Source organism: Limulus polyphemus, unplaced genomic scaffold (genome assembly GCF_000517525.1).
Source record: "Limulus polyphemus unplaced genomic scaffold, Limulus_polyphemus-2.1.2 Scaffold2943, whole genome shotgun sequence".
In the NCBI taxonomy this organism is placed as follows: Eukaryota; Metazoa; Arthropoda; class Merostomata; order Xiphosura; family Limulidae; genus Limulus; species Limulus polyphemus.
Window position 1 is genome coordinate 24,577 of NW_013668553.1, and position 10,378 is coordinate 34,954.

Genomic DNA, 10,378 nt, shown 5'->3' on the forward strand with positions numbered 1-10,378 from the left:
TGATCATCGTTTCCAATATGTGAACGTTGCTTCGTCTCTTCTGGCGCGTAATGCGCGTGGACCATTTTTGAATAGAATTGTCACTGGTGAGGGAAAGTAGATTCTCTATGCGAATATTAAACTCCAAAAACAATGGCTCAGTCCTAGACAAAAACCACTTCCGACCCCCCAAACCTGGACTCCATCCGCAGAAAATAATGCTTTGCATTTGATAGGACATCAAAGGAGTAATACATTTCGAACTCCTCAATCCACAGCGAACTGTCAATGTAGAAATCTATAGTCGGCAACTGAAACGTTTAAATCAAGCTCTTCATCAGAAACGCCCTTCACTCGTCAATCGGAAAGCTGTTCTTCTTCCCCACAACAATGAACGTCCACGTGTAGCACGTTTGATGCAACACAAGATTATGGAGTTGGGTTGGGAAGTTTTCCCCCACCCACCATATTCTCCAGATGTTTTTTTGCTTCTAAACCAAATGATTTCTTTAATTAGGGCATTAACAACCTGATTGTAAGATGGAAAAGCATCATCGATAAGAATGGAGACTTTCATTTCATAAATGTTTTGTTTTGATATAAGTTGTTCGGGTTTATATCTAAAAAAAGCTTAACTTCCTGACGACCTAATACAATGAGCTTATTTTCTTTATTTACTTTCAGTAAAAATGATTAATTACTTTTGTGATTATAATCGTGGAAAGAAATTTGGTTTGTTTTAAGCCTACTACCAGTATCGAAACTTGATTTTTAATAGTATGAGCCCTCAGACTTATCGTTGAGCCACTGGGAGTCGAGAGGATTGGTACTATATGACCCCTGAAAATATAGTTTATTTGAATTAAATATATATAAAATATGTTTGGAAAAATCTATATAAAATAATTCTGTGACAGAAGCAGCATACGCTTCTGAGTGTTCCAACAGATTCGAAACATCCAAGCAGATTTTGTTGTTGTTTTTATATCTTATTCTTAATGCCAATCGAGTTAAACGTATCAAATGAAAGAAACATGTTATTTGTGCACAGTGGTGGCGTTTAAACAAATAAATACCAAGCACACCAAGCGTGGGGCGCGCGTATACCAGATTCGATTTTATTGCTCATCAGGATCTCTAGCAGCTTATCCTCAAATTGTAATTATTGTAGGCAGGATTAGAGTAAATTAAACTATGAGACCTTGAGCGTGGTCAGATACATCAGTTGCAATAATTTGACCTCTTGAGTCCAAAACTGTAATTAGATCTCAAATCGTTCAATAGATTACGGAGATATGAGCTAAAAGTTTGTACTTGAGAAAAAAACTCGGAGTCATTCTATGAGCCGCTACGCCGCGGTTAATAATGAACATTTTTCAAGGAATGCTCAAAATATTTTCAGTCTATAAAAAAAATTCATATAGATAACTTTATTTATAAATTAATTCCAAAAACAATACCGAAACGGTAGTTGTCAAAATACAAATACAAAAAACTACAAAAAAATCAGTAACGTTTCAAACCATTTTGGGGTTTTTTGTTTACTTATTTATTTTTGGCGGTAATTTTGTGACATTTTATGACGTATGAAGTGTAAAATAAAATGATATTTTGAGCAAGATTTTTGCTAGATTTAGAATTAATGCTTTAATAACGTAATGAGTAAAATCAGCATAGGAGGAGCAAGCAAAATAGCCCCAAGTGGCTCAACGGTAAGTCTCTGGACTTATGATGCTAAAAATCGGATTTCGATCCCAACGGTGGGCACTTAACAACAAACAGCAAACAAAATCTTTTAAGACCCCTAATACTTGAAAAGGCATAATTTGGCCTAATTAACCTATTGACAGCTATTTTGGAGTATAGAGTTATATTAAAAAACAAACAAACTTGAAAGCCTAAATTATATTTTCCGCTAATGTTTATTAGAAATAATCATCCTCCATATTAAAATTACATTACAACATATATGAGAAGATACTTTTGGTAAACCAATTTAATTATGAAGTTCTTAATATATATATATAATAAAAATATTGCTTCCATGCTTAAGAATCCCCTAAGCAGACCCAACCTTATGAGGTATTTTTGGGAATAAAGGCCAAACACATCGCTAACATCGAGAGTAGCCAACAGATGACCTGCGGTACAATGGTCATAGAGGATTTTTTTCTGATTTGTTTGTCACCTATAATTAAGACTAATTATTATTAATTATAATTTTTTATTGGGGATTTTTAGAAACTCTCCTGGTAAAAGTTATTACATAATTTTGGTGAATATAGCGCAAGAGACAAGTTTCCCGACGAGAGCCACAATCTAGATATCTAAGGAGAAACCCCAACCGTAACCGTATAGCTGCACCGACTAAAGAACCTGATTACTACTACTATTATTATGACGATGGTGATGACTACTACGTAGATTACCTTGACCATACTACAACTACTACTACGACTACTACAACAACGACACCTCCGCCACCTAGACGACGTTTTCGCGGTCGCTTTCGCCGTCCTGGACGTCGGTTCAGAGTAGGAAATGGTGATAATGAAGGGTCGTATATAAGGAGGCCATTAGGCAGGAGAAGGGGTAGAATATCTGTTTCAAACCATCAGGAAACAAATACTACAAATATATCCACTACTACGGTTATCACTACAACAACAACCTCTGCCCCCACCACCACTCGTAGATACTATCCACCAAGATACGACGGTCGATACATCGATTACTTGTCTGATCCCAACATTCCCCGAGAGCTCAATGGCGTCGACTTGAACGGTTATCCTTTCTATCCCATCATTCCAGATAACATCATCTTTGACTGCGATGACCGTCATGATGGCTATTATGCTAGTGTGCCACACAGATGTCAGGTAATTAGTGTTTGTTCATCAAAAAGTAATAGTTTTGCATGGGGAGACTACCTATACACTTGAAAAATACATGTAATATACAATTTACAATAGTCTATCTTTCCTTCACAAAACTTTTAACCCCTTTTGATAACTTCGAGCATCAAACACACTCTTTAATTTTTCTTCACAAAACTTTTACCCTCTTTTGCTAACTTAATTTATCAAGCACCTTCTGTATAATTGTTCTTGACAAACTTTTACCCTCTTTTGCTAACTTAATTTATCAAGCACCTTCTGTATAATTGTTCTTGACAAACTTTTACCCTCTTTTGCTAACTTAGGTTATCAAGCACCTTCTGTATAATTGTTCTTGACAATCTTTTACCCTCTTTTGCTAACTTAGGTTATCAAGCACCTTCTGTATAATTATTCTTGACATATTTTGTCCTCTTTTTCTAACTTGGACCATCAAACACTATCTGTCTGTTTTTCACAAAAAGTTTACCTTTTTTTTTAACTTGGAGCATCGAGAATACTCTTTCTAACTGTTCTTCAAAAAAGTTTACCTTTTTTTTTAACTTGGAACATCAGGTATCCAGAGGGAGAAAAAACCTCAAGGGACAGTAGGCTAAATAACATTAATAACAATTGTAATTGGACTAATAAAATGTACTTAGCAAATTCAGTTTCAATGGAATTTAATTCTTCTTTTACTTATCATGTATTCGTATGAACACTAGCACTGAGATAGTCAAATGTTAATTTAATTAATAAATTATCTAAAAGGTTGCCCATTTTCTACCTTTTAACAAATTTGCTGAATAAAGAATGAACAATAATGTAGGACATAAATATATATGTTGGAGGACATCATTTCAAAAGTTCGCGCTATAACTCGTTCTTTTGAGACAAAAATGAGTTTCTTAAAGAATACTGTTGATATTTATCATATCAGAAGTTTGGTACATTTGCTTAAACGATATTAATTGAAACAGTATCACACAGTTTACAAACATATGTTTTGAATCTTTAATATCAATATTAATTTAAATTTCTAAACATATGATTGACTAGGACAAAATGTTCAAAACGATTATTCTGTAAAAAAGATTTGATTTTTCTCGCCAAGTAAAAATTCTACACTCGTATACCTTGCTTTACCAGCAGCTTAGACATTAGTTTCATCATCTTTGATAAAAAGGTTTAAAAATAGGCTTATCCCTCAAAAGTCAATAATACTAAATTTCAGTGTCTAATTATATATGTTCTATTATATTTCGTGTTCTGTTTCCAGCTCTTCCATTACTGTTTCGGAGGGCAAAGGTTCGACTTCCTCTGTCCTAACTACACTCTTTACGATCAACAAACGTTTACATGCAGATTTGTAAATAAGGTTGACTGCGCCTCATCTGAACTCTTTTACAATAAAAACGACGCCCTCTATGCGGAAACAACAACATTACCTGACGTAGAGCAGGAAGGAAGGCGAAGATCTAGAAAACATAAAAATAAAGAAAAAAATGAAGAAGATGAGGAATATTATGAAAAACATAAAAATATAGAAAAAGATGAAGAATATGAGGAATATTATGACGATGAATGAGAGCTTGAAAAAGACAATAAAGATAGATATTTTTTATTCTTACTTGGTCGTACAATGGAAATTGATTTTTATATGTCGCCACCCCCCAAAAATTCCTTTACAGTTTAACACTGAAATAGAATATTAAGAGTTTATCGTGTAATATTTTGTTCTATCTCCACAACACAATTTTAATAGTACAACTTATTAAAGACTGTTACATATATCTGTTTCAGTATCGAACAAGATGTTTGAAGATTCTGTAGACTCTGAGTGTAGAGAATTCTACAATTAAATCTCAATCTTTCTTTAACATTATTTGATTGAACAAAAAATGTGGATCAGCATAAAACAAAATTAATGCCCTGACCAAAAGCTTAGTTTAAGTGTTTATTTAAGATTTGTTTAAGTTATAAAATATCCTAAGTGTTACATCAACAAAATTGTAAGATTTACTCATTATGATTATTTGCTTTCTAAGATGATTGATCAATATTATATGCTAGAATTGTCTTAAATATTGTTGAATTCCTTTAATGAATCAGCATTCATGAAACTTTTTGGATAAACTTTAGAAGTATAAATTGAATTAATTTTATATTAGTTAAGCTATTATTATCAGTTAAAATTTTCACAGAGATATCATCCTTGAAATGTTACTTATCTTTGCTTTTTGAAATGAACCGCTATTTAAACAAAAATAACTTTCATAGTTTATTCAATGTAAATAAAAATATCTGTAAGACATTTTGTAACTCTTACATGGAACGTAATTGGTCTACACCAGAATAAAAATATCAGAAATTACAAAATCAGACTGCTCGTCTGAATACATTCGTTTATATTTTCATTCATTTACAGGTTCTCTTTTTCACAAACAGACTGACATGTTAAATAACCTTTTAAATGCATATAATTCACCTCGTTATAACTCAGAACATGTAATAACTTTCATATATCATAATTTACCACTGAATATATTCAAAACTCAAGTTGAAGTTCTATTCTGCGAATTGTTTCATTGTGATTTTCTTTTTTAAATAGACCTCAAATCAAAGTATAAATAGAAAAACCAAACTGGTATTCAGATCACTATCTTTGTTTGAGCTGAATTTAATTGGCTTAGGAAGAAAAATTGAAACCATAGGAAAATTGTTAAAGTACGTGTATTAATTTAAAGGTTTGATAAACTAGCCTAAACTTCTTTCTTGTGAATGCAAAGAGTAACAGTTTTTGACAAACAAATTACTGGGAAACTACACCTAGAATTGATATCGTATGTAATCGTGTATCTTTCATTCAAACTGACTAGTAACCATTTTCCAAAAAAGCTATCAAAATATTTATTCACATGAACTTCATTTAAGCATTTAAAATGAATAGTGCTATACAGTCTTACAGTGGATAATAACCATAAGCTTGTAAGGTTGACTCAGTACTTACTGGCTACTTATGTAGGGATTATACTTAATTTTTGTAAAAGTTTTTATTACTTCCTTCCCCTCCTTTTCTAACAATTTCATTGAAATAAGTTACTAAGTAAACATTTGTTTTATTTTTATAATTCAATGGTAATATATATTGTTAATATCATATTAGTTTTGTCAGTTTCTCTAATTTTGAATTACAATGGGGGTCAGTGAAGTTTGAATGATTCCTCAATAATGGTACAAGTACCCTGGAGCGCTGAACAGACGTTAAGGAGATAATTACAGAACCCACGCCTTCCAACTTCGCCCCAACCCTCTATATGTGCATACAATTGACTCCACCACATGCTAGAGTCATGTTGACGATTAATATGGAAGACATAATACATATCCCAGGCATGAAATATGGTACCACGCATACACAAACAGCTGCCAGACTCGGCCCCACTGAAAATTTGAAGAAAAGTAGACAGCTGTATAATGTATTTTTTGATAATTAAGAAACTGGTATTTTTAAACTCATACATCAATAACATGTACATAGATCTGTCAGTTGCATTAATACTTGATCTCCTTGATACCTTGAATATAATTTAGATTATTCTTTATTTATTTATTCATTTTTTCTAAAATTGTTTGGCAGATATCATGTTTGTTTATGAAAAGTCACAAACAATCTTTATATAAGAACAATGTGTGCTACCATCTAGCGACCAGAAATGAAACTGTTGTTTGTGAAACATGGAAATAATATATGCTTGTAAAATGAACTCACTGCTAAGTAGAAGTTTTCCTTTTTATTATTTCCCCATAAAAATACGTGTGGTAGAAAACAGAATAGTATTACTATTACACAAGCTGTGAAACACTCGATATTGACAAATAGGTGCTCAAATAAGGCTATAACTCAACTTTATCAGTTATTTGTAAGCATTATAGAGTAATAGATTGAATATGGCAGCCATTGTTTTTTCGGCCCATTCCTACATACTAAGCACAACCGTGCTTAGTGATAACATGTATCTGTGTAACCTAAGTATTCAAGCAGAGACAATGCAAATGGATTTAAACGTGTTAAAAATCTCTGTGAAAAAATATATTTATATATGATAGAATTAATACTTCGCGGATAAAAAATTATACACCCTAATAAAACGACTGAGACACCATTGTAGCATATTGTTGAGTTGTAGTTATTGCATTTCAATATCATTTTCATTAGAACTCAACACAATGCGTAAAAACGGGAAACTAAACAATTAAGTCATGAAAAAAATTGTTTGAGATGGAATATTTTTAAGCAAACAAGTGACCAAGCTTTTCTATTTTTTCAAATGGCCATGCTACTAAGTAAACGTTTAAGGGTGATCCGAAATTAGAAAGTAATGCTTATTTACAGATCATTCAATGAAGGCAAGTGCGCGATTTTTCTTTTGCAAGTCAATCAATACTTATTTTAAACAACAATATCCTCAGGACTACAAACTAACTTATTAACTTTACATCGCCTAAAATTACATTTTATTTCTGCTTGTATAAAAGATACGTAGACAGAAGTTACAGTTAAGAAATGAACATTAAGGTCTTCTTTGATCACAGAAGTTATTTTGACAAAGAAAATGAAATTTTTAAATTTCTAACCCTAAGTAAAGCAAAACATTCACACTTGTAGATAATACTTTCTTTATGTCGAAAATAGCTTAATGAAATTCATTGAATTTCTTTATCTCCATTACTTTTTACATACAGCCTGATGTGGCTTGGTGGTTAGGGTGCTCGAATCGTAATCTGCGGGTCGCGAGTTCAAATCCTCTTCACCGAACAAGCTCACCTTTCCAGCCGTGAGGGTGTTATAATATTATGGTCAATCACACTGTTCATTAGTAAAAGAGTAACTCACGAGTTAGAGGGGTGTCTTACCTCTAGTCCATCACTGCTAAATTAGGGATAGGTAGATGGTTCTTGAAATGCGCAAATTCAAAACAAACCAAAGTTCTTATAATTATAAATAACACGTGTCATTCTAATATCTTTAATTTGTTTCAAAAACATTGTCATGAATATACTTACTGTTATTTAATGTTTGCTTTGTGTCTCGATACAAAATATAAAGCTATTTTAATGTTACTGTTTTATTGATTGGTTTCCGTTTTACTTTTTTTAACTTTTTAATTTACTCCTGCAAATGCACATTCATCTGTACATTTTACGCACATTCGTCTGTTCAAATAATTTAATCCTTTTTTTAATTTTAATTCTTTCAATACTAGTAAGCCCAATGGTTAGCATTCCTGGGCCAATGTTCGCAGTAAAAAAAAAGGTGCTTTTCGTACATTAGGGTCATGGGTGTGTTATAAGAGTGACTATCAAATCCTACTATTCAATCTGAGAAGAGCAACCCGAGAATTGGTGAGTGGTACCTTCCCTCTAATCTATCAGTTCAAAATCAGGGACGGCTAGAGCAGATAGTCCTTGAGTAGATTTGTTTGAATATAGTCTGAAAACAAACAAATCAATAGTGCAACTTGGAATTATATTATTTCCTACTATTGAGCAAATGATTTTATTTTTTAAAGTGATATACTAATATGGAACTTTTCTGTAGCGGATTTCCCTCAGAGTAGTCAGTTAGGGACTGCTAAACGGTGTTTTGAAGGATACCTGCTCACAGAGCTGGTACCAGTTTATCTCTTCCATCTTTGTCTGAATTCATCAAAAAGAAATATTTGAATTATGAAAGATTCACAAGAATAATCTTTATTAACAAATAACAACAAAAACTCATAAATAAAACAAATGCAAATGTGTCTGTTGCAGCTATGTTGGACTGGCGAGAGAGAGAGAGAAAGAAAATGAAACTTCAGTGATCTCTTTCTCATCAATCTAATGTGTACCCCCTTAAAGTAAACTACAGTTAAGTAAAACTAGAAAATGAAAATAAACCCAATGTTAAAACAATATCTAAAAAATAAGAAATACTGAGATATCAGCTAAACTAAAACAGTATTAAATCTTACAAAACGCTCTAATAAAAAGGTATATCAAAAATCTTACCAAAATATATCAGTCTAATAAAAATTTTGAATAGAGAAAACTCTCAGTAAAAATCTTGCTAACAGTAGAGAGCCTGGTTTTAATATTAGAAAATACAATAAAAACTTAAACCATGTTTGCACACGAAACATCTTCTACACGTGCCATTTACCTTGCTAGAAAGACAGTTAATTGTCAATTAGCGAACGAGATCCCAGATATAGCTAACAAGAATAAGACTTGAAATGTGTCTATTTGTGTGACATTTCTATGTTCAAATTGAATTAAAAGAAAATATTGAAATTTTGAAAAGGGAGTAGAAAATACATGGTACTATCCTGTACCACACTAACACGGAAAATAATTAGTTATACTCTGAATGATCGTCTTAGCTCTAAATTACATAGCATATATAAATAGATTATCTGTTAAAGAAATAACTAGGGCTAATTAGAAAGAGGGGATAAGAGGGCCATTTAGACACTTGTTATTTTTTCTTTGCATTTGTTAAGTTTCGCGACTTCTTTTTATGCACAGGAAAAGGCTAGAAAAGCATTTATTAAATGTCAAATAATGTTAATGAATATATGTTAAATAAAAAATATTGAAATTATGTTTCAATTTTCTTTTGGGCTAATGATTGTCTTATTTTGATTTCATGTGTCATCATTTTTTATATAACCAGGGACATCAAAAGATAGAAGTGACCCGGGCCTCTCTGAACCTCTGAGAGAGCCTGGAAAGGACTGCCACACGTGCTATAAGAAAAGTTAACAAACTAACTATATTACTAAAACTTTTTGAATATAAGATTGTACAATATTCTGTCATAGACTGTCATTCGTTACATTATGTAAATTATATGGATTACACAAATAAATAACAGCGCCCTTAAACTTTTATCATGGAGAATGTAATAAACGAAAAGGTTAATTAGTGAACAGCCTATAAATAAATTCGTTACTGCGCAAAAATTATTGAAAACAACACAAAATGTGTTTTATATTAACTGTTGATTAACCGTGTTTAGAAGTCTTGATTAGTTATTACCAAAGTAATGGTCCAAAGAATAAAATATATTATTTGAAGAATAATTTTCTGTAGAGGACACTACTTCAGAAAACTGTAGTTTCGTAAATGATGAGCAATATAACTTGGTAATTAAAACTGGGAACAGGAATAAGCAAGGTAGACGCTTAACAAATATGTTTGCTTTTTGTTGTTTAAAATGGCCAGAAAATGGTCACAATCATAGGTCACAATAATTTTGACTTAATCATAAACTTCAGTACCTGCAAAATAAAGATTTTGTTGCAATTCTATTTAGATATATACCAATGAAATGAAAAAAGTTGTGCCAGTTAATTGTTTTACCTTTTAACTATAATTATCGGTTTTGAACTTTGTAGAATGATAAACATCTTTTTATTTCCATTGGGTTGCTTGACATGCAAGGTGATTGTATTTTTAATATTTTCTTTGTAAAAAAATGC

The 10,378-nt window shown here is 31.9% G+C and overlaps 1 protein-coding gene across 1 annotated transcript in view; it reads left to right on the plus strand.

Moving 5' to 3' along the window:
• LOC111087984 overlaps positions 1-5,205 on the plus strand; it is a 23,825-nt gene extending 18,620 nt beyond the window's left edge. Inside the window, exons 3-4 of the mRNA XM_022396605.1 lie at positions 2,265-2,858; positions 4,135-5,205. Of these exons, the coding sequence (XP_022252313.1) occupies positions 2,265-2,858; positions 4,135-4,443 (903 nt within the window). The 3' untranslated portion in view covers positions 4,444-5,205. The remainder of the gene's footprint in view (positions 1-2,264; positions 2,859-4,134) is intronic.
• The last annotated feature ends 5,173 nt before the right edge of the window (positions 5,206-10,378 follow it).